Source organism: Nycticebus coucang, chromosome 9, assembly GCF_027406575.1.
Source record: "Nycticebus coucang isolate mNycCou1 chromosome 9, mNycCou1.pri, whole genome shotgun sequence".
Classification (NCBI taxonomy): Eukaryota; Metazoa; Chordata; class Mammalia; order Primates; family Lorisidae; genus Nycticebus; species Nycticebus coucang.
The window spans coordinates 80,534,195-80,555,173 of NC_069788.1; the positions used below are offsets into that span (position 1 = coordinate 80,534,195).

Sequence of the window (20,979 nt, forward strand, 5' to 3'; positions counted from 1 at the left end):
GTGAGTGTGTGTGTTCTGAAATGAAGATGAACTCCAGAGTGGACCTGCAGTCTGTGATGATATGACCCGGGCGAGGGCCATGCCGCCTCCTCTGCACTCTTTCAGTTCCTAGGTGTGGCCTTCAAGGACTGAGGGCAGGTGAGTTCCATGGTGCTCACCTTGCTCTGCTCCATCTGCACTAGGTTGCAGCCCCTCCCACGTCACAGTATACAGCGAGTATGGCGTCGACGTCTTTGATGTGCGCACCATGGAGTGGGTGCAGACCATCGGCCTACGGAGGGTAAGGAGGCCTCAGCACCCTCAGTTTAGGGAGGATCCTTCTGCTTTTCCCAAAGGCATGCGCTTACATCCTTCCTCTGATCCTCAATGCAGATAAGGCCCCTGAACTCAGAAGGAACCCTCAACCTCCTCAGCTGTGAGCCTCCACGCTTGATCTACTTCAAGAACAAGTTCTCAGGTAGGCCTTTCTCAGCAGGTGGGAGTGGAGGCAAGGACAGCCTGTCAGACAGTCCAGGATACAGAGGCTCTTATCTGACACAAAGGACTTGCACTATAGCTGCAGTCACTGTGCACTGTCCCTCCTTGCTTAGGAGCTGTTCTCAATGTGCCGGATACTTCTGACAACAGCAAGAAGCAGATGCTTCGAACCAGAAGCAAAAGGCGATTTGTATTCAAGGTTCCAGAGGAAGAGAGATTGCAGCAGCGGCGGTAGGAGCTGGCTCCCACAGGGCCAGCTTGGCCTGGCTGTAGCAAAGAGTGGATTAGAGCCAAGAGGATTCTGACATATTTATGAAACTTTCATGTTTCCTTTTCCCCAGGGAGATGCTTAGAGACCCAGAATTGAGATCCAAAATGATATCCAACCCAACCAACTTCAACCACGTGGCTCACATGGGCCCAGGTGATGGAATGCAGGTGCTCATGGACCTGCCTCTGGTGCGTTCCTGGGCCAAGGCTTAGGAGAAAGGTGGGCGGGGGCATTCCATCCCCTCCCCCCTGTGTAAGCAGCCGAGTCTGTACAAACTGTCTCAATGGTGGGGCCCACTGGTCCTCCTCTGTACTCTGGATCATCTGTCATAGAATCCAGTCTGAGCTGAAACTCCCTTCATGAGCATTTTCCTCATCACGAGGCCTTGTGGGCTTTGGCCCATGTGCCCTTCCTGGGCAATGTGATGCCACAGGTGTCAATGTATGTTAGTGTCTGTCACCCTCTCAGCCTACTCGTGTTTCATAAGGAAACCAGCTACCAGATTATGATGTCCAAATAATGCCTTAGTATGAGTCCATAATACACTTTTTCTTTTTTAGTTTAGAAAGCATATTTTCTGTAGGACCTGACTTGGCCCAGAGTTGCTGTTGCTGATTCTTGGTTCTATACTGGCCTGAGGCCCTTGGCTGAGTGCCCAAGTGCTTACATGCTGCTCTCTCTGCCTAGAGTGCCGTAGCCCCTTCCCAAGAGGAAAGGCCCGGCCCTACTCCTGCCAGCCTATCCCGGCAGCCTCCATCCAGGAATAAGCCCTACATCTCGTGGCCCTCATCAGGTACCAAGGAAGCACAGCCCCCAGGGTGGGGGAGGTTGGAACAGTGAGACCCCCAGCTTTTGATTCCATTCTAGATTTTTTTCCCCCAAGACAAAAGCTGTCCTGGTTCTGTAGGTGGATCGGAGCCCGGGGTGACTGTGCCTCTGAGAAGCATGTCTGATCCTGACCAGGACTTTGACAAAGAGGTAAGACTTGCCCAACACAGTGCAGTGGCCCAGGCAAGTGCAGGGTCTGCATGTGGACAGCACTGAAGTAGCTGTTCTTTGGAAAAAGATGCCTCATCTGCCATGGAGCAGCACCAGGGCCCAGCTGGCTGAGAACGCAGGAAGGGAGGCATCTGAGCCTGCACCATAGGAAGAAAAGCCACCTGGTGCCAGGTCCTGGGTGATGTAAAAGCCCCTCTAGAACTCTCCATCATGCCTTCAGGGCTGTGCTGAGTGGGGTAAGCATGATGTTATGGAGAGAGGGTGAAGACCCCTCCTCCAGCCTGGCCTGAGCCAAAGCCTCTACCAGACACAGAAGAGGCAGCTGAAGCCAGTGCTGGGCCAACTCCCTTGAGGATCTAGTCCTGTCCTCCCTCCTTGCCCCCAGCAACTGCTGCCCTGGGTCCTGCTGAGTGCACCAGGTCTCCTTCAGGGGTGTTGATTGGGAGCAGGGGCTGTCACACTGGCCCCACCAGGAATGAAAGCTTTCCACCCACTGACCTCTCCCCCTGCTCCCTTCCTCCTGCTCCTCTCTGTAGAGTTTAATATACTGAAATGTGACCCACAGCAGTTCCTTTTCTCGGGGAAGGCTTTCCATGCTGTCCTGTGCTGTCCCCCTCCTTTTGGGATGACCACTTGGTATCAGGCTGAGGAGGCCATTCAGAGGACCAACCCTGCTTCTGGCAGTGTCTTTGCACACTGCGAGGTCTCATGCTCTGGGCCTTGGATCCCCTGCATGCAGTGGGGATGGAGATGAGAATACAGCTGAGTGAGGTGGGATATGTCCAGCACCACAGCTGCTGCATGTCTCTGCCCCCGGGACCATTCTGCAGGAGGGAAGTGAGGGAAAGCACCTGAACTGACAGGCAGATTCACCCCATCTGTGTCTGATTCCTACTGTGGTCATCTCTTCTTCCTCTGTGACATCTGCCTTCACACCCATTGTCCATCTTACTGCCTTTCTCTTAAGGCTTTTTAGGGGCTTTTTATAAACTATGGTTATTAACAATTGCAAGTACTATTCCCAGTATCATTAATCTTTTAATTTTAAGGGTTTTCATATGAAATTTGTTGCTTTCCAGCAGCCCAGTTTATCCTTTTTAGTTAAGGTAATAGAGTCTCTTCCTGATTTTTGGAGGGTTTTCTCTTCTCTTTGTCCCTTCATCTTGAATGTGTGTTTGCATGTTTATGAAAGGTCAGGATTGTGTGTGCACATCTGTGCATTGCCTTTCTTGGGGCACTGGCCAGGACTCTGCAACAAGTCAGTTGGTCCAGGTCCTGGGTAGTACAGGGCCTGTGCTCCTGCCAGGTCTCTCTGCGGAGGCTGGTGTCACCTAGCTCCTGAAGGGTTTTCTCTCCTAGCTTGGTAAGAGTTTTCAATAAGTATGGGGTGATGGATATTGATCAGATGCTGTTTTAGCATTTCCAAAGAGATCTTCACAGGTTTTGCCTACCACCTATTGATGTAGTGAGTCAATGTAGTCGATTTCCTTGCATCCTTAGAATAAATCCTCCTTCGTCATGAAGTGTATTTATTTTTTGAAGAGAGAAGGTCTTGCTCTATTGCCCAGGCTAGAATGCAGTGGCATCATCATGGCTCACTGCAGCCTCGAACTCCTGGGCTCAAGTAATCCTGCCTCAGCCTTCCAAAGTGCTGGGATTACAGGTGTGAACCACCACACCTGGCTGTGAAGTGCTATCTATGCTTTTGGTACACTGGTGCGTTCAGTTTAGAGCAGTTTGCTTACAAATTTTGAATCTGTTCTTATCAGGAAAGTTGGTTGACCTGTGCCTTTCTTTTCCTCTGCCATCTTTGGCCAGCTTTGTTTTCAGGACTATGCCAGCTCAAGCTCTAAATTTGTGACTCTTAGTTGCCATAGCATAGGAATTTTCTTTCCTTAAAGGTTTCATAGGCTTCCCTTTAAAACTGCCTGCAACTGGTAGCTTTTAGAGGTAAGTCTTTGTGCTCTTATTTTACTTTTTTCTTCAACTGTTTTGAACATTTTCAGGCCTCCAGAAGTGTTGCAAGAATAATAGTGTGAATAACTCATATGTGACTTAACTAACTCATTTCGCCCTATTTAATTTTTCTGGCAGAACCAGTTGAAAGTGAGTTACAGCATCACAGCAACTCTTAGTACTTCTGAGAAAGGGCCTTCCCATCAGCCACAGGGCAACACCCAGGAATATCTCTTTGGTCTTGTGCCAGCTCCCTGTGGAGTATTCATATGTCCCCACCTGGCCTAATGATGTCAGATGAATAAGTAAATATCTGTAAGCATGTGTGCACACGTGCATACACAAGTCTTCCTGATATTCTCTTGTATGACCATAGTATAGCTACAAGTTGATAATCTGCATATTCTAATTTTTTCAGTTGTCCCAATAATGGCCACATATCTTTTTCTGGAATGAGCCCAGTCCATGGTCACACATTGCATGTGAAATTCATACATAAAGTAGCCACCATGTCTGTCTCATTCAGGAGCATTTCCATCACACTAAAATAAGACATCACACTAAAATAAGTGCCCCCATGTAGCACTTCCCCATCTTGCCCCCCTTGGCAGCCACCAGGGTTCTATCCATGCTTTTTCCCATTCTAGACATTTCACATAAATCTAATGAGATGTCTTTTGTGTGTAAATGAGTATTTGGCCTTTTTTGTCTGACTTATTTTACTTTGCATAACGTTTTTGAGATTTACCCTTGTAGCATTTGTCTGTTTTCATTTTTATTGCTAAATAGTGTTCCATTGTACAGATAGACCACAGTTTCTCTTCCCATTCTTCCATTGATGAACATCTGGACTAGTTCTGTCTTTTGGTTACTGTGAATAGTGCTTCTGTGAACATATGTATACATGCATGTGTCTGAGTATTTGTTTTCATTTCTTTTGAGTATATACCTAGGAATGGAAGTGCTAGGTTTATATAGTAAATCTGTGTTTAGCTTTCTAAGGTACTGCCAAATTGTCTGTGCAGCTGTACCATTTTACTACTCCCACTGGTAATGTATGAGGGTTCTGATTTCGCTACATCCTCACCAATACTTATTATTTTCTTTTCCTAGTAGTCACAGTAGTGGGTATGAAGTGGTACCTGATTATGGTTTTGATTTGCATTTCTCTAATGACTAATCATGTTGAGCATCTTTTCTTATGCTTTAGGCCATTTCTCTTTGGAGAAATGCCTACTCAAGGCCTTTACCTAATTTTATTTGGCTTGTCTTTTTGAAGTTGAGTTGTAGGAGTTTCTTTCTTTCTTTTTTTTTTTTTTTTTTTGAGACAGAGTCTCACTATATCGCCCTGGGTAGAGTGCCGTGGTGTCACAGCTCACAGCAACCTCAAACTCTTGGTCTTAAGTGATTGTCTTGCCTCAGCCTCCCAAGAAGCTGGGATTACAAGCACCCACCATAGTGCCCAGCTAGTTGTTGTGATTGTGGTGGTTGTTGTTGTTGTAGTTGGCATTGCTGTTTAGCTGGCCCGGGCTGGGTTCGAACCCGCCAGCCTGTATGTGTATGGTGTATATGGCCGGCGCCCTACCCACTGAGCTACGGGCACTGCCCAAGGAGTATCTTATACATTTCAAATACTAGGCCCTTATGAGATACATGATTTGAAAATATTTTCTCCCATTCTGTAGGTTGTCATTTCACATTTTTTATAATGTCCTTTGATGTATTAGAGTTTCTCATTTTGATGAAGTCTGCTTTATCTACTTTGTGGTGGTGTTCATGTTTTTGGTGTCATCTAAAAATTCATTACCAAATCCAAGGTGGTAAAGATTTATTCCTGTGTTTTCACATAAGAGTGCATGGTTTCAGCTTAGGTCATTGACCCATTTTGAGATAATTTTTATATATGGTGTGAGATAGGGGTTGAACTTCATTCTTCTATATGTGCATATCCAGCACCATTTGCTAAACAGTCTGTTCTTTCCCCCATGGATGGTTTTGGCATCCTTGCTGAAAATCAGTTGGCCACAGGCATATTTAGAAATAAGATTTATTTCTAAACTTCCCATTCTATTCATTGGGCTGTGTATCTTTCCTTATGCCAGATCCACACTGTTAGGTAATAAATGTCAAAGTAGTATGTTTGGGAAGTATGAGTCCTTCAATTTTTTAGAGATGGGGTCTTGTTCTTGCTCAGGCTGGTAATCTCAACCCTGTAAGCTCAGGTAATCCACTCACCCTGGCCTCCCAGAGTGCTAGGATTACAGGTGTGAGCCAAAGCACACCACCTTTTTTTTTTCTCTTTTAAATATTATTTTGACTATTCAGGGCCCCTTGCCATTCCACATGAATTTGAGGATTGACTTTTCCATTTCTGCCCCAGCAGCCATTGATATTTTAGTAGAGACTGTACTGAAGCTATAAATCACTTTGTGAAGTAATGGCATCGTTTTTTGTTTTTTTTTTAAACAGAGTCTTACTCTGTTGCCCATACTAGAATGCCATGATGTCAGCTTAGCTTTCAGCAACCTCAAACTCCTGGGTTCAAGTGATCATCCAGCCTCTGCCTTCCAAGCAGCTGGAACTACAGGTGCCTGACACAACACCCGGCTAATTTTTCTACTTTCAGTAGAGACCAAGTCTTGCTCTTGCTCAGGCTGATCTTGAGATCCTGAGCTCAGGGGATCCTCCCACCTCAGCTTCCCAGAGTGCTAGAATAACAGGCATGAACCACTGAGCTGGGCCAAGTAATGCCATCTTAACAATATTAGTCTTCCACTTGGCTTAGTGCCTGTAGCTCAATGGCTAGGGCTCTGGCCACATACACCAGGGCTGACAGGTTTGAACCCAGCCCCGGCCTGCCAAACAACAATGACAACTACAACAAAAAAATATCCAGGCATTGTGGCAGCACCTGTAATCCCAGCTATGTGGGAGCCTGAGGCAAGAGAATCGCTTAAGCCCGAGAGTTTGAGGTTGCTGTGAGCTGTGACAGCACGGCACTCTACCCAGCGCAACACAATGAAACTCTTATCTCAAAAAAAAATTTTTTGTTTTCCACTCCATGAACATGGGATGTCTTTCCATTTATTTAGGCCATCTTCATTTTTTTTTTCCAGAAATGTTTTGCAGTTCATATTGTACAAATTTTTCATTTCTTGGTTAAATTTCAGGTAAATTTCGCCAAATTTGTTTAGTAGTTCTTAGTGAATTTGTTTGTGCTTTCTATGTATAGAATCTTGTCATCTAGAGATGGTTTTTCTTCTTTTCTGACTTGGATACCTTCTTATTTATTTTTCTTGCCTGCTCCTCTGGCTAGAATGACTAGTGCCATGTTGAATAGCAGCAGTGAAAGTGGACATCTTTGTTCCTGATCTCAGGAGGAAAGCTTTGTCTCACCATTGAATATGAATTTAGCTGTGGGTTTTTCATAAGTGCCCCTTACGGTACTGAGGAAGTTCTGCTCTATTCCTAGTGCCCTGCTTATAAAAAGTGGTGTCCTATTTGGACCACTGGGCTGCAGGTTGTCGGTTTCTTCACTGCAGAATTGCTCTTTCTCTTTTGTAATTACAATCACTAAGTTGTTTGGGAGTAGAATTGGATGTTGGTTTATGACAATCACAAACAAGCTTAAGGAATAGTTGTACAAAATGTGTGTTCTGATTACAAGAAAGGAAAAGAGCAGTTGCTGCATCTGCCCTTGAGCAGACATTCGTGTGCGACTGGGCAGCATGTGCCTGCAGAGATAAGGACAGTTGGTGTTCATGCTGCCTCCTTTGTTTAACAGCCTGATTCGGATTCCACCAAACACTCAACCCCATCGAACAGCTCCAACCCCAGCGGCCCACCAAGCCCCAACTCCCCCCACAGGAGCCAGCTCCCCCTGGAAGGCCTGGAGCAGCCGGCCTGCGACGCCTGAAGCCGCCAGCCCACCGTGGGGCCAGGGAGCTGGGGACGGAATCCAATGTCAGTGCCAAGACTGAGCTGACCCTCCAGTGTTGTCCAAGGAAATGTAGAATCAATTTGTAGATATGAAGATGAAGAAAAATCTTTATTATAATAATGATCAGTTTTTATGCCACATTGTTTGTGGCAATTAGACCAGATCCATTTGTCTGCACAACTGTGAGATGACACTATTCCATTTGCACATGAAGGACCACCACACAGCCTCTATCCCACCCCTAACATCCCGAGAAGGCATGTGGGCTCGGCCGACACCAGCTCCTTCAGCAGAAACCGTTAGAACGTGGCCTGCTTAGGAAGCAGACAACTCGGGACGTGGCCTCAGTCTTTTCCTATTTCCTGAAAACTGTTCCTAACACCTTAGGAAAGTAGTAGAAGGTTGTGTTATCATTCCCAGTGTCACTAGAATTTTGAAGACAGAGGAAAGTGGAGGTTAGTTTGTGGCCTTTTTATTCAGTTAGCCATTGCATATTTAGCTGCAAAAGTCCTTCTGCTGACCACCTAGGTGTGGACAGAGGCCTGGGACCAATGACACCCTGCATCTCCATGTGTTAGTTCATTCTGGGTCACAACCATGAAGTGTCACCAGTATCTACTGTGAAGTCAGCTGTGCTGTTTTGCACTTGCTTCCATGACTTCTGCCTCCCTCCATAAAACTAGCCAGTGTTGTGGTACAGGCAGGCCCTATGGCCTGCTGGGCTGAGGAGGCCAGAGCCCCAGGGTGCCACACATCAGGCTTTGGGACACCCCCCACCCTCCCCTACCCCACCCTGCATGGAGCCCCTGTGATTAGTAACATACGGATCATGTAAAATCATCCAACACACTCCGACACAATGGCCCCAGCCCACAGCGTGGTGACACCCTGCAAGTGCATTTAACCGCACCCTTCCTTGTATATGTTGAGTGATCAGGTTTGTGGCCCTGTCTCATTAAAGGCTTGTGTTTAACTGTGGCAGCAGACACAGCTTGTCCCCAGCTCAGGACAGGTTTCCCATCCTTCCACTGGTCGATTGCTTGGCAGGGCTGTTCAGGACATGTACTTCCCTAAGTCGGCACTGAGTGACCTGGCACCACCCAGTATCTGCCTGCCCCACCTGCCCTCCTGGGCTATTTGCTGGGCAGGCACCTGCTGGGGGTTCTGGTTTTTACTTTTTTAATGTAAGTCTGAGTCTTTGTAATTATTGAATTGTGAGAACATTTTTGAACAATTTACCTGTCAATAAACCAGATGATGGCAGTTTTAAAGTTCTCAGTGGTTTGTCTGGATGTGATGATGGGTCACCGTCAGTGTGTCTGGGTTCCCAAGAAGTACTCCAAGCTGGAAATCCCTCCCCCAAAACCACTGAGCATGCCACCCTGTCTCCCTGTGGAGGTCATGCAAAAAGCCACTGGTATCTGTGATACAGGAGGCCCTGGGTGGAAGGGTTTCCAGGGTGACACCTGTGCTGTGGTAGGCAGAGTCAGGCACAGGTGGACAGAAGGGCAGTCTAGCCAAGTGCTTCTGAGTTTCCAGGTCCCACCAAGAGACCTCAGCCGAGGCCAAGGAGTAACCCCAGAGTTTGAATTTTAGCCTGAGAGCAGAGAAGCCCTCAGGGCATGGGCAGTGCAGCCCAAAGTAGGACAGGAGAAGCGTGGACTGCCTGAGGGCCCCACAGGGAAAGTGCCCAGCAGCCTCACCTGCCCACACCCATGCAGAATGGCCTCTGCAGCAGCCTGAAGGGATAGGATGAGACAGGCCAGAGGCCAGGATGGGTGATTGCAATGGGGTGGGGATACTGGTGGGAGTCCAAACTTTCCCATATTATGTGGGGAGTGGGGTTTTACTTACCTCTCTGAGACATCTAGTTAGTACTTGGCCAGATGAAGGCAGTGCCTCACTTGCCAAAGAAGGTGATGAAAGGTGAGAAGGGTGGCAGGGGCTGCCTGTGACCCCACAGCTCCATGCCACTCAGCACTGGCAGTGCCTGCTGCCAAAACCAGCAGCTCCCACAGAAGCACAAAGCTTCTTTGTGCACAGCCAGTGGTGAGTCCCACTTAACAGTCACCCAAGATGTGCAAGGAAAGGAGCGTGGCAATCTTCCACACTCATCAATCTGCTTCCATTTCATGGGCAAGTCTGGCCTCATATCTAACTTCCCAGGGGACAGACAGCCTACAGCCCACCCACTGCCCCCCAAATGGGACTGAGGGGTGGGAGCAGGAGTGGCTGCACAGGCACAAACAGTGCTTGCCAAAAACACTTAGCTGAATGACAGCAGCTGGAAAAACTGAAAAATGCACAGCAATGAGTGCTGGGTGGATGGATGGAAACCTGAGGCAGTAGGTGGTAGAGCTTTGGAGTCAGACAGGCTTCACCCCCAGGTCCCACCTTAAAGTCTGAAGTGACTGCTAAGTTCCTGTAGTGGGTCTGAAATAGCGTGCAAGTGTTGGCCACTGTTTAAATATGAAATTTTGAGTAAATAACTCTGGCATTTGTACAAAAGTATAGTATACAGCAGCAGTCCCCAACCTTTTTGTTCCCAGGGACTGGTATGTTGGTAAACAATTTTTTCCAGAGACCTGGGCGAGGGGGCTGGAGTGGGCATTAGATTCTCCTCAGGCAACCTAGATCCCTCTAATGCACAGTTTACAGTAGGGTTCACACCTACGAGAATCTAATGGGGCCTACTAATGAGAATCTAATGGGGCCGCCAATGTGACAAGAGGCAGAGACCAGACAGTGATATGAGCAAGAGGGGCAGTTGTAAATACAGAGGAAGCTTTGCTTGCTCACTTCCTGCTGTGTGGCTTATTTCCTAACAGGCCACAGACCCTAGTATCAGTCTGCAGCCTCAGCACCACAGCTACACAGTATCAAGAATGACAAATTCCAAGCTGGGCGCAGTAGTTGACACCTGTAGTCCTAGCACTCTGGGAGGCTGAGGTGGGTGGATCACCTGAGCTCTAGAGTTTAAGACTAGCCTGAGCAAGAGTGAGACCCCCATTTGTTTTTTTTGTTTTTTTTTTTTTTTGTGGTTTTTGGCTGGGGCTGGGTTTGAACCTGCCACCTCTGACATATGGGACCGGTGCCCTACTCCTTGAGCCACAGGCGCCACCCGAGACCCCCATTTGTACTATAAAAAAACAGAAACAGAAAAACTAGGTGTTGTGGTGGACACATGTAGTCCCAGGAACTCCGGAGGCTGAGACAAGAGAATTACTTGATCCCAAGACTTTGAGGTTGCTATGAGCTGTGATACCACAGCACTCAACCCCAGGGCAACCGAGACTCCTATCTCAAAAAAAAAAAAAAAACCATTCCAACCATACACATGACAAGTGCCACAGACACAGGAGTGGCCTTGAAGAGCACAATGCCCTGATCTGTTGACAGGAAGCTTCACAGTGGCTAGACAAGTCCCCTAGTCAGAAGTCTATAAGATATTCCCAAGTAGAGCCCAGGCCACAACAGCAGGACCAGTAACTTCTCCAGACCCAATGCTGGTTACATAGAAGTTCATGCTGTGCACATGGGCTTGCTGCCTTTGTCTATGTCTATACAGTGGTGTACATGCACATAATGTGACCTGTGACATGCCAGGTGGGTATCCTAACTCCAGACTACTCAGTGCTGGCACCCAGCCCCTAGGTCAGAGCCACCTGAGGGGGAGGGCAAGACCTGGCCTTGTAGTGATGGACACCAGACCCCCGGCTGTGACAGGCTGCCTACCCAGCAGGACCCACCCCTCAGCACTCTAACATACTCAATGTACTTTCCAGACAGCTGTGTCCCTGTAGAGAGGGTAGGTCCACCCTGTTCTTCCAGGACAGAATGTTGTGCAAGGCTGTCCATGTCCACCTGGCTGGTCCTCTCCCTGTGTGAGCTCAGTGAAGCCAGGGCCTGAGCATCCTGGCACCATGACAAGGGATAGTGCAAGACAGCCCACCTCCACCCTGCCTGGACCCTCACTCAGCTCCTCCTGCTGGCCTCTCCCACACCCCCAGCAGGTTCTATCCAGGCTGCTCCTTCAGAGACAAGGGCAAGCAAGCAACCTTCTTGGTTCTGGGTTCAAGTCACAGACCAGAGCTTCTGGCCACCCTGGGCTTGGCTGCTTATTAGTCAGAACGAGCCACCCCCACAGGTAGTGCCCAGGGCTTCAAGGGGTGGACAGTTAGGACCCCTCTGTCCACCTTTGGCCTGTCAGCCTCCCAAGCAAGCAGCGGATGGCATGTCCAGGTTGACAGCAGGTGTAGGGCATCTTTATTGGGCAAGCCCTGTCCTTGGCCTCCAGTGGGGGAGGAGGGAGTAGGTTATGTGCGGGCAGGTGGGGCGAGGCAGGGCAAGAGGCGTGAGCTGGCGGCTGTCAAGAGTCAGGTGGCAGCTCAGGCCTCGGCCTCAGCAAACAGCGGGTTAACGAAGTAACTGTGGCTGGTGGCGGCAGCGTCCGGCTTTGGGGGCAGGTTAGGCGGCCTTGCCGGGGTCTACAGGGACACAGTGTCAAAGAGCGTCTGGACTCCTCGTCCGCCCCGGGAGGAGTCGCACTCCCTGCGGGCCCTCACCTGCTCCTCAGAGGCCGCGGCGTCGAACATCGGGTTGTGGAAGCCCGGGGGCACCCTGGCCGGCTCGGAGGCCGCCTGGTTGCGCCAGCTCCACCTAGAGTGGGCACGTGGGGTGAACCCCTAGGAACAGCACCCCCCGTCCTGCGCCCCGCCCCGCCCTGCGTACCTGAAGCTCCGAGCTCCGCGCAGCCTCGGCATCACCGCTAACAACGCCAACAGCACCAGCAGCATTGCAGCCAACACTGCGCCGCCCACCAGCCCCGCGTTGGACCCCGGCTGGTCCAGCCCCGCCGAGGAACCTCCCCCGGCGGGCGCGCCCGACTCCCGCACAGCCGCCGCCAGGACCCCAAGGGCCTCGCCTGCAACCGAGGAGCCTGCTCAGTCTCCAGCCGCAGAGGGTGGGTGGAAGCGGGGCGGACCGGGAGCGCGAGTACCGTGTTCGGCAACGTCGGCCAGGAGGGCCCGCGCCAGCCGCGCCGCGCCGCCCGTCTCGGGCCGGGTCTCCGCCAGCACAACCTGGATCTCCGTGTCCGCCTCGCGGAGGTTAGGCGACCGCAGCACCTTGGACACGGCCACTTGCAGCCCCTGGTACTGAGGCTGGGAGCGGGGTTGAGGGGGACATTGTTGGCCCTGCACTCAGCCCCTCGAGCCTGCAGGGACGGCGAGGGCAGAAGCAGGTGGTGGACAGTGGGGGAAGTGTTAGCGCCAAGGAGGTGGCGGAATGGGACCCCGAAGACCCTGCAGTGGGGTGTCCGAGGCGGGGGCTGCCAAGATGGTGTGGCCCAAGTCGGGACGCCCCTTCCGCTGCCTGCCGCAGCCCCATTACCAGCGCCAGGAAAGTGTCCAGCAGCCGCGCCCGGTACTGCTCTAGGTCAAACGCTGGACCATGGGTCAGTGACACAATGGCTCCTGCAGCAAAAGTGCAGGGGTTAACGCCGCGGATCCAGGCTGGACAGGGAAACTGTCCAAAGCGAGTCAGGGTCCGTCGGGCTGTCCCAGCAAGCAGGTGCCAGGCGAGATGCTCACCGCAGAGGTCGCAGCACTGCCCCTCAGGCCGGAGGGCGTCTTGGCAGGTGGCCGGGGGGCAGCGGCCGCCCAGGGGCTGCAGCAGAGCTGCGCAGATCCACGGCTGAGCCTGGGGGGGTGTGGGGAGCGAGGTCGCAGTGGTCAGCGCCGAGAAGACGAGGGCGGACCTCAGCGAGAGAGGGCGATGCGCTCCAGGGAGGCGAGCCCGCCACTGCCCCGACCTGGCGCGGTTCTCTTCCCTTCCTCCGAGCGCGCCGCGGCCGCTCTCACCTCGTGGTTGCCGCAGACGCAGCCCGACCGGTCGACGCAGACCTCGGGGCCCAAACTCAGCTCGCCTGGACCGTGGAAGCGCAGGCGGCCTGCGCGGGACGCCAGGAAAGCGGCCAGGTCCTCGTTGCTTGTGAACGTCTGTGGTAGGCGGCTCACAGCGGAGCCGCCCCAACGAGAGACATTATCCTAATGTTCAGAACCCACCTGTGCAGACTAGGAGGGATGTGGGGATGCTGGGGATGCGCCCGGCCGGTACACCCCGGAGTCTCCCTCCTGCTCACCCGGCCCAGAGCCGAGAGGCTGCGGACGCGCACTGAGCTGGCGCCGGGGCCGAGCCCCACGCGGAAGGAGGCGTTGGGCGGGAAGAAAACGTCGTGGTGGCGGCAGGGCACGCGCTCGGCGTCCACGGAGAAGAGGCCGAGCGCCCCGTCCCCGGAGCTCCACAGACGCGGGTCATACCAGGAGAAGCGGTCCGGGTCGCGGAAGAGGGCGGGGGCGCCTGGGCGGCCTTAAGACCCTAAGCAACACCGGGAGCCGCCCCGCCCGCCCCTTGGCACGCCCTCCCCAGGGGCTGGCTTTGGGCTCGCCCGCCCCTCTGGGTCTCCGAACACGCTCTTTTCTGAGTCCCCGCCCCGGGGCTCCGCCCCGGGCCCACCTGAGCTGCAGTCGAGTCGCGAGCTCGCTTCTGAGGCACTGAATCCGGCTCCCGAGGCCAGGATGAGTTCCCCATCCAGCGGCAAGACCTATAAGGTGAAGGACAAAGCCACCTGAAGGTCAATACAAGAAAAACTGTAGTCCTATTTTACTAATAAATTAGTTGCAAAAATAGCTAAAATATTAGCTAATTAGAGCCAATAGTGTATTTTTAAAATGCTGTACAAAACCAAGAGTGAGCCCTATCTTAAACTATAGACCCTGGGTGGTAACGATGTGTGAGTGTGGGTTCATCAGTTGTAAAAAATGCACCATCCTGGTGGAGGAGGCTATGCACTGGCTGGTGGGGGGAGGTTTATATGGGGAACTTCTGTATCTTTTGGTCAGTTTTGCTATGAACCTAAAAATGCTCTAAAAAATAAAGTCTTAAAATTTCTTTAAAAATTTTTTAGGGTGGAGCCTGTGGCTCAAGGAGTAGGGTGCCGGTCCCATATGCCAGAGGTGGCAGGTTCAAACCCAGCCCTGGCCAATAACCAAAAAAAAAAAAAAAAATTTTTTTAAGTAGGGTTCAAGTCCCAAGAATGCAGGAACAGAAGAATGGGGACTACATCAACAGGACTACCACTGGATGTACAAAAGTGTTCCAGCAGATGGCAGCGGAGGGTCTTAGGCCAGCAAAATCAATATATTGTGACAGAGGGAAGTCCAGTGTCTTGAGGAAGTGTTACATTTTGTGTAGAGGGGTCAGCTATGTTGCTGAAGCTGGTCTTGAATTCCTGGCCTCAAGGGACCTGCCACCTGGCCTTCCAAAGGACCAAGATTACAGGCTGCAGGGGATTTTTTGTTTGTTTTTTGTTTTGCAGTTTTTTGGCCAGGGCTGGGTTTGAACCTGCCACCTCTGGCATATGGGGCCGGCGCCCTACTCCTTTAAGCCACAGGCGCCGCCCTACAGAGTTTTCACATATAAACTGAGATACTGCACCTGCCCCTACAAGCAGTACTTTGACCTGAACTCCTGGCCTCAAGTATTGCCTCTCTTCAGCTTCCCAAAGTACTAGGCTTACAGGCATGGACTGGGGGGCCACTGCCACTGCCTTGGGCTCTTCCCACCCAGGAGGCGTTGAAGGGCAGCTGGTGAGATGAGGAGGGTGCCCCCAAGCCCATACACAGGAGTTGCAGACCAGGTGGAGTTCTACCGTACTTCCCCAGAAAAGGCGGAAGGGCTCTAGCCTGAGCGGCTGGGTATAGACGCCAGGGTCACCTGGAGAGAGCTAAGCAATGAATAAACACAAAGAAATGATGTTGCACTCTCAAAGCTCTTCCAAAGGAGATCATCAAAGTAACCAAGTGGGTGGAGAGTGAAAATGGCCTCCAGGCTCCAGCAACCTCCACCCTACTCCTCTGCCTGAGGGAGCCCCCAGCTCCCATGCCCCCTCTCCTGGCGCAGGGTTGCCAAGGTTACACGCATGCTGCACTTCCTCACTTTAGTCTTTCTGTCGGAAGGAGGGGATGGGCAGTCCCCCTGCAGCCTACAAGGTCCAGAAACACCCCACCCCACTCCTACCCCCGGGTGCTGTCTACACTTGTGGGCTCCCAGAGCTAAGGCTGCTTTGAAAAATCAAAAGTAGCTACTCGGGAGGCTGAGGCAAGAGAATCGCTTAAGCCCAGGAGTTGGAGGTTGCTGTGAGCTGTGTGATGCCACGGCACTCTACCGAGGGCCATAAAGTGAGACTCTGTCTCTACAAAAAAAAAAAAAAAGAAAGAAAAGAAAAACCAAAAGTAACCCATAGAGCCACTCTCAGAGTAGAAAATAGGTCTGAAGCTCCTGATCCTGCATCCTACGACACTGGGCTAGGCCAGGGGCAAGTGGGTCATTTCCACCCACTTCAGAAGCCGTATGGAGCCAGAGCCTCACCCCAGCTGGCCTGTGGCCCTCACAAAAGGGTAGCTAATGCTGACAAGTACATAGGTGATAGGACAATGACCCAGCCACTCAAGAAGGGGTTTCACCTTGAAGGATGCAATGCTTTTTTTTTTTTCTTTTGAGACAGGCCTCAAGCTGTCGCGCCCTGGGTAGAGTGCTGTAGCATCACAGCTCACAGCAACCTCCAACTCCTGGGCTCAAGCGAGTCTCCTGCCTCAGCCTCCCAAGCAGCTGGAACTACAGGCACCCGCCACAATGCCCAGCTATTTTTTGGTTGCAGCCATCATTGTTGCTTGGCGGGCCCAGGCTGGATTTGAACCCACCAGCTCTGGTGTATGTGGCTGGCGCCTTAGCCACTTGAGCCACAGGCGCCAAGCCAGGGATGCAATGATTTAACCCCCCAGGAGTTTGCAGGGCTCCCTCACAACTACCTGACTCTACTCTTTTTTGTTTTGTTTTGTTTTTGTCTTGGAGACAGTCTTGCTCTGTTGTCCAGGCTAGAGTGCCATGGCATCAGCCTAGCTCACAGCAATCTCAAACTCCTGGGTTCAATCAATCCTCCTGCATCAGCTTCCAGAGTAGCTGGGACTCACAGGCACCTGCCACAACACCTGGCTAGTTCTTCTATTTTTAGTAGAGATGGGGTCTCACTCTTCCTGAGGCTGGTCTCAAACTCCTGAGCTCAAGGGATCCTCTCACCTCGGCCTCCCAGAGTGCTAGGATTATAGGCACTGTGCTGCCCTGGTAATGTGACAAGGGCCACAGATGCTGAAGACCAAATGGCCTGGACTAGTGAGCTGATAAAACTGTATTTTATGGGCAGTGAAAGAGAATTTCATATACTTTTCAAGTGCCACAAAATATTTTTCTCCACCGTTTAGAAATGTAAAAACCTTAGCTGTATCCTTACCTTGCCCCTTTTTCTGGGCCCACTGGAGGCTGCAGCGTACAGAGATGCCTAATGCCAAGTGCAGGATGCCACATTCCCCACACTCCATCAGCCCTAGAACCCTTCCTTTCCTCCTAATCCCTGAGAACTAGAGCACAGCCTAAAGGCGGAGTTTCAAGGGACAGGCTTGTGGGGGACTGCAGGGAGGAGGGTCCCGAGGGCGAACCTTGGATCAGACCGACTGCTGTGGGAACAGGAGATTCCCCTCCCAACAAAAGGCACAGCCTGGCCCCTTCTGGGCAACCCCACCTCCCCCAAGCTATGCCCACCTCGCAGGTGGTCTTGAGACACAGCAGTGGAGATGGCGCCTTACCATGTCTGAGATGGCGTAACCTTCTTGTACCAGGACCGACACCATCTACAGGAAGAAGCCTCATCAGCACCAGGTTGCTAGAGAATCCCACCCCAGCCCCAGCCACGTGGGACAACAGTGGGGCCTCTGAGGCACCTTATCTGCTGGGAACTCGACTGCGCCACCCGCACATGGGGTCCGGTTCTGACTCCAGTTGGCGGCTGCATCGAAGTTGGTGTTGGGGACCCAGAGTTTGTAGGTGGCCTGGGTCAATGCTGGGGAGGAGGTGACTAAATGCCTGCCCTGTTCTCTCCCGAAGTTCTTCTCCCCCAGGGAGGATGACCCGCTGAGAGAAGTACAGCGGGCCAGTGGACAAGTCACATCTTGGGAGCATATGAGGTCCCTGGGTGCCTGAAGGCAGACCCTGAGGGAGCCCCATCACAACAGAGCCTGCTCAAACCCACCCTCCTGCAAGATGCCTACCTAGATTGCTTCCCCACCCCGCCCCCAGTTTCCCCTGGGCTGGAGCAGAGGATGGGATGGTCAAGGAATGGAGGAGAAAGGGCAGCGTAGGCCTGTTCCTCAGCCTTGAAATCAGGAGGGCTTCCTGGAGGAGTCGGACCAAGTCCAGTGAAGAAGGGGCTGGTGTGAGGGAATATATGTCCTGAGGAAGCTGCAAGGAGCTCAGGGCAGGGGCACAGGTGCTCACTGACTGGGAGGGAGACTGAGGCAGCTGCGGAGCCCCACAGACTCCCTCGCATAGCACAGTAGCTACAGACACTCTGAAGAGGAACTAAAGCCCATGTCGCCTCCTACTTCACCTGGGCTGGGCTGGGCCTGAGTTCGCCTGAGGAGCAGGGATTCATGGCCCCTCAAGCCCTCACCGCCCACCCCTGGCCCAGCTTACTACAGATCCGCAGCCACAGCAGCACTTGGCCCAACGCGCCCATCTCGCCCAGTTCCCAGTGTCGCCCAGTTCCCAGTGTCGCCAACCCTGAGACTTTGCCCTGAGGGGCCCACGTGACTACCAGAACAAGGATGGGGGCACTGGGTCAGTTACACATTCACCTCAGATCCGCCCATCCAGGCACCTCCTGGGCCTCTCCACACCCTCCTCTCCAGCACCTGGCAAGGTGGACCTGCTCCTGTGAAATGAGGGTCTGTGTGGGTGGTGTGGGGCAGCAGGAAACAACTTCTGGGCTCGCCCCTTCTCTGTCCTTTTGCTCACCTGTTGAGGTTGGGCATCCACTTCTCCAGATGGAGATGGATAGACTGTGGATGGTTGGATAACAGGGGAGGAGAGTGGAGAGAAGGTATGTGGATGATCCACAATGGTGGAGATTAACAGGTAGTGAGCAGTAGACAGCTTATGGAGGGTGGCATGGATGGCAGAAGATGGATGGATGGTGGATGGGTTGATGGTGGATGGATAGTGAAAGGGTGGAGGGTAGATGGTGGATTGGTGGATAGTGGATGGATGGATAGTGGAAGGGTAGATGGTAGATGGTGGATGGATTGATAATGGAAAAGTAGATGGTACATGGTGGGTGAGTGGGTGAGTGGATGGATGGATGGATGGGGCTGGTGAATGAGTAGATGGCTGATGGTGAACGGATGGATGGATGGATAGTGGATGGACACCTGCCACATGTATCCTTTTATCCAACTAGACTTTGCTTCTTCTTTGAGCAAGATACTGTGAGCAAGATATTCATCAGAGGAAGGAGCCCACCACTGGGATATGCTGCCTCTTTTTATGCTCTGGACAGGGGCTGCAACTTCTTTGACCAAGAAGCCTAAGCATACCAGTGGCTGCCACACTCTCTCCTGATGGAACCACCTTCAAACTGAGGCACCTGCCCTTGGGGTCCTGTCAGCCCCACCTGGGACCAGGAGAGTGGATATACAAGGTCTGAGGGTTGACTTTGTCCCCCTGTTGGATTCACTGGAAGCTCCATCTTCTGCAGTAGCTTCAACCAGAAGCAATGGAGGTATTTCTGGGTCAGAAAAGGAAGCAGTTTTACTGATTGGGCCTCCTAGGACTCCACCCTGGAGTGTCCTGCTCTGCTCTTCCTTCCCCTCTGGCTCTCAATGCACAGTGATCTGTGGGGATGAGCAAATGTCATCTCCTGGGGCCCAGAGGTAGCCCAGGCCTGCCCAGAAACTGGGGCTCCTTTTCTTGACACAGGAGAGGCTTCAGAGGGTTAAATAGTTGAGACTTAGGGAAACAGAACTTAGCCAACATGGGTGGATCACCTGAGTTCTGACTTTTGAGACTCTCTTGAGCAAGAGAGAGACCCTGTCTCTAGTAAAATACAAAAACTAGCTGGGTTGCTGTGAGTTATGATGCCATAGCACGCCACCCAGGATGACAGAGATTTTGCCTCAAAAAAAAGAAAAACAAAAGGAAGAAAGAAAAGAAAAAAACCTCTTTGACCACCACTGTCCTAGCTGGGCATCCCATTCCCAGAGAAGACTGTGCTGTGTGGAGAGGAGAGTGAGACCACGTAGACAGTCAGAGGAGGCTTCCTGAAAGAAGCAACAATAAAGAGACAGACGGAGGGAGGAGGGTGGGGCCTTGGTGTGTGTCACACTTTATGGGGGCAAGACATGATTGCAAGAGGGACTTTACCTAACAATTGCAATCTGTGTAACCTGGCTTATTGTACCCTCAATGAATCCCCAACAATAAAAAAAAAAAAAAAAAAAAGAAAGAAAAAGTAAAAAAATAATGCCTTTCTTTTCCTTAAATAAAAAAAAAAAAAGAAAAAACAATAAAGAGACAGGAAGGATGAAGTCATAGCTGCAGCCACAATGAATTGAAGGTGGTGAAACAGGAGGGGCTGGGGCTGGGTGGTCATGGGGTACTGACATCCAGCTCCCCCACCCCAAAAGGGGAATCCCCAAGTGGAAACAAGGTGGATCAGAGGGTGGCTCAGAGAGAAGGTCATGTGAGTCAAGGGTCAGGTACTGCCCTTGGCCCTGAGCAGCCAAGAGGTACTGGGAGCACTCAGGAGCAGAGACATGAGGCAAGGAGTGGCAGGACCACACTGCAGGCGCCCCAGGCTCTCAGGCACACATGTGGGCACATGCTTGCAAAGTGGTCAGGACCTTAGCAGGAAGTAGGAGAAACACAAAATCTCGTGGCATCACTGACGGGTAAGGTTGGATCCAGGGGCTTGGAAGTTATTCTTAGGGCTGTCTCATTCTCTGCTGCTGCCCTCTTGTGTTAGTTTCCCTGTGCACACAGCCTTCTCTACAGGGAGGGAAGGAGGCCTGGGGTAGCTGGAAGTCATCACCTCCCTGACCAGGCCATTGCAGTGGGAATCTCGGTGAGGTTCCCATTTCTAACCCCCAAGACAGAGACTGCTGTGCTCTGCTTGGCCATCAGAACTCTCAGCCCTGCCAGGTGTGTTGGGACACCAGGAGCAGCAGCTCTGCCAGTCCGCACAGTGGGGGTGGGGAGAGAGGCAGGTGGACCTGAGAAATAAGCAGGAAAAGGCCCTGAGGCATGCACCTGAGGGAGGAGGGGAGCAAAGGGAAGGCCAGGAGAATAAGTCGGCGGTACATTGTTGTCAGGGCAGCTTGGATACAACTGAGAGGGGCTCCCAGGAGGGTGTGAACTGGGAGGTCTGCACCAGCTTGGATGGGGCTGG

At 51.8% G+C, this 20,979-nt stretch overlaps 2 protein-coding genes across 11 annotated transcripts in view; one reads left to right on the forward strand and one right to left on the reverse strand.

Annotated features, from left to right (window-relative positions):
- The window catches only part of CDC42BPB (CDC42 binding protein kinase beta), a 161,894-nt gene extending 152,977 nt beyond the window's left edge, over window positions 1-8,917 (forward strand). For 2 of the 4 annotated variants that reach the window (XM_053601238.1, XM_053601240.1), the window contains exons 31-37: window positions 183-280; window positions 373-457; window positions 591-708; window positions 819-936; window positions 1,436-1,541; window positions 1,632-1,726; window positions 7,488-8,917. In XM_053601238.1, the coding sequence (XP_053457213.1) occupies window positions 183-280; window positions 373-457; window positions 591-708; window positions 819-936; window positions 1,436-1,541; window positions 1,632-1,726; window positions 7,488-7,619 (752 nt within the window). In that variant the 3' untranslated portion in view covers window positions 7,620-8,917. Of the gene's footprint in view, window positions 1-182; window positions 281-372; window positions 459-590; window positions 709-818; window positions 937-1,435; window positions 1,542-1,631; window positions 1,727-7,487 lie in introns of those variants that run through there. The other 2 variants (XM_053601239.1, XM_053601241.1) reach the window with 2 other exon arrangements.
- Window positions 8,918-11,880: 2,963 nt separating this feature from the next.
- On the reverse strand, window positions 11,881-18,331 carry AMN (amnion associated transmembrane protein). Of its 7 annotated transcripts, XM_053601244.1 has the most exons (14): window positions 18,231-18,319; window positions 17,812-17,930; window positions 17,480-17,671; window positions 17,345-17,389; window positions 15,223-15,429; window positions 14,160-14,247; window positions 13,786-14,003; window positions 13,505-13,642; window positions 13,235-13,343; window positions 13,035-13,117; window positions 12,643-12,805; window positions 12,375-12,567; window positions 12,209-12,302; window positions 11,881-12,130 (listed from the first exon to the last, which is right to left on the reverse strand). In XM_053601244.1, the coding sequence occupies exons 1-14, from the start codon at window positions 18,271-18,273 to the stop codon at window positions 12,032-12,034; spliced, it is 1,791 nt and encodes a 596-aa protein (XP_053457219.1). In that variant the 5' UTR covers window positions 18,274-18,319; the 3' UTR covers window positions 11,881-12,031. The 7 variants fall into 7 exon arrangements, with proteins under 7 accessions (XP_053457219.1, XP_053457220.1, XP_053457221.1 ...); XM_053601245.1 differs by lacking the exon at window positions 17,812-17,930 and having other exon boundaries at window positions 17,480-17,598; XM_053601246.1 differs by lacking the exon at window positions 17,812-17,930 and having other exon boundaries at window positions 17,480-17,544; window positions 18,231-18,313.
- Between the last annotated feature and the right edge of the window lie 2,648 nt (window positions 18,332-20,979).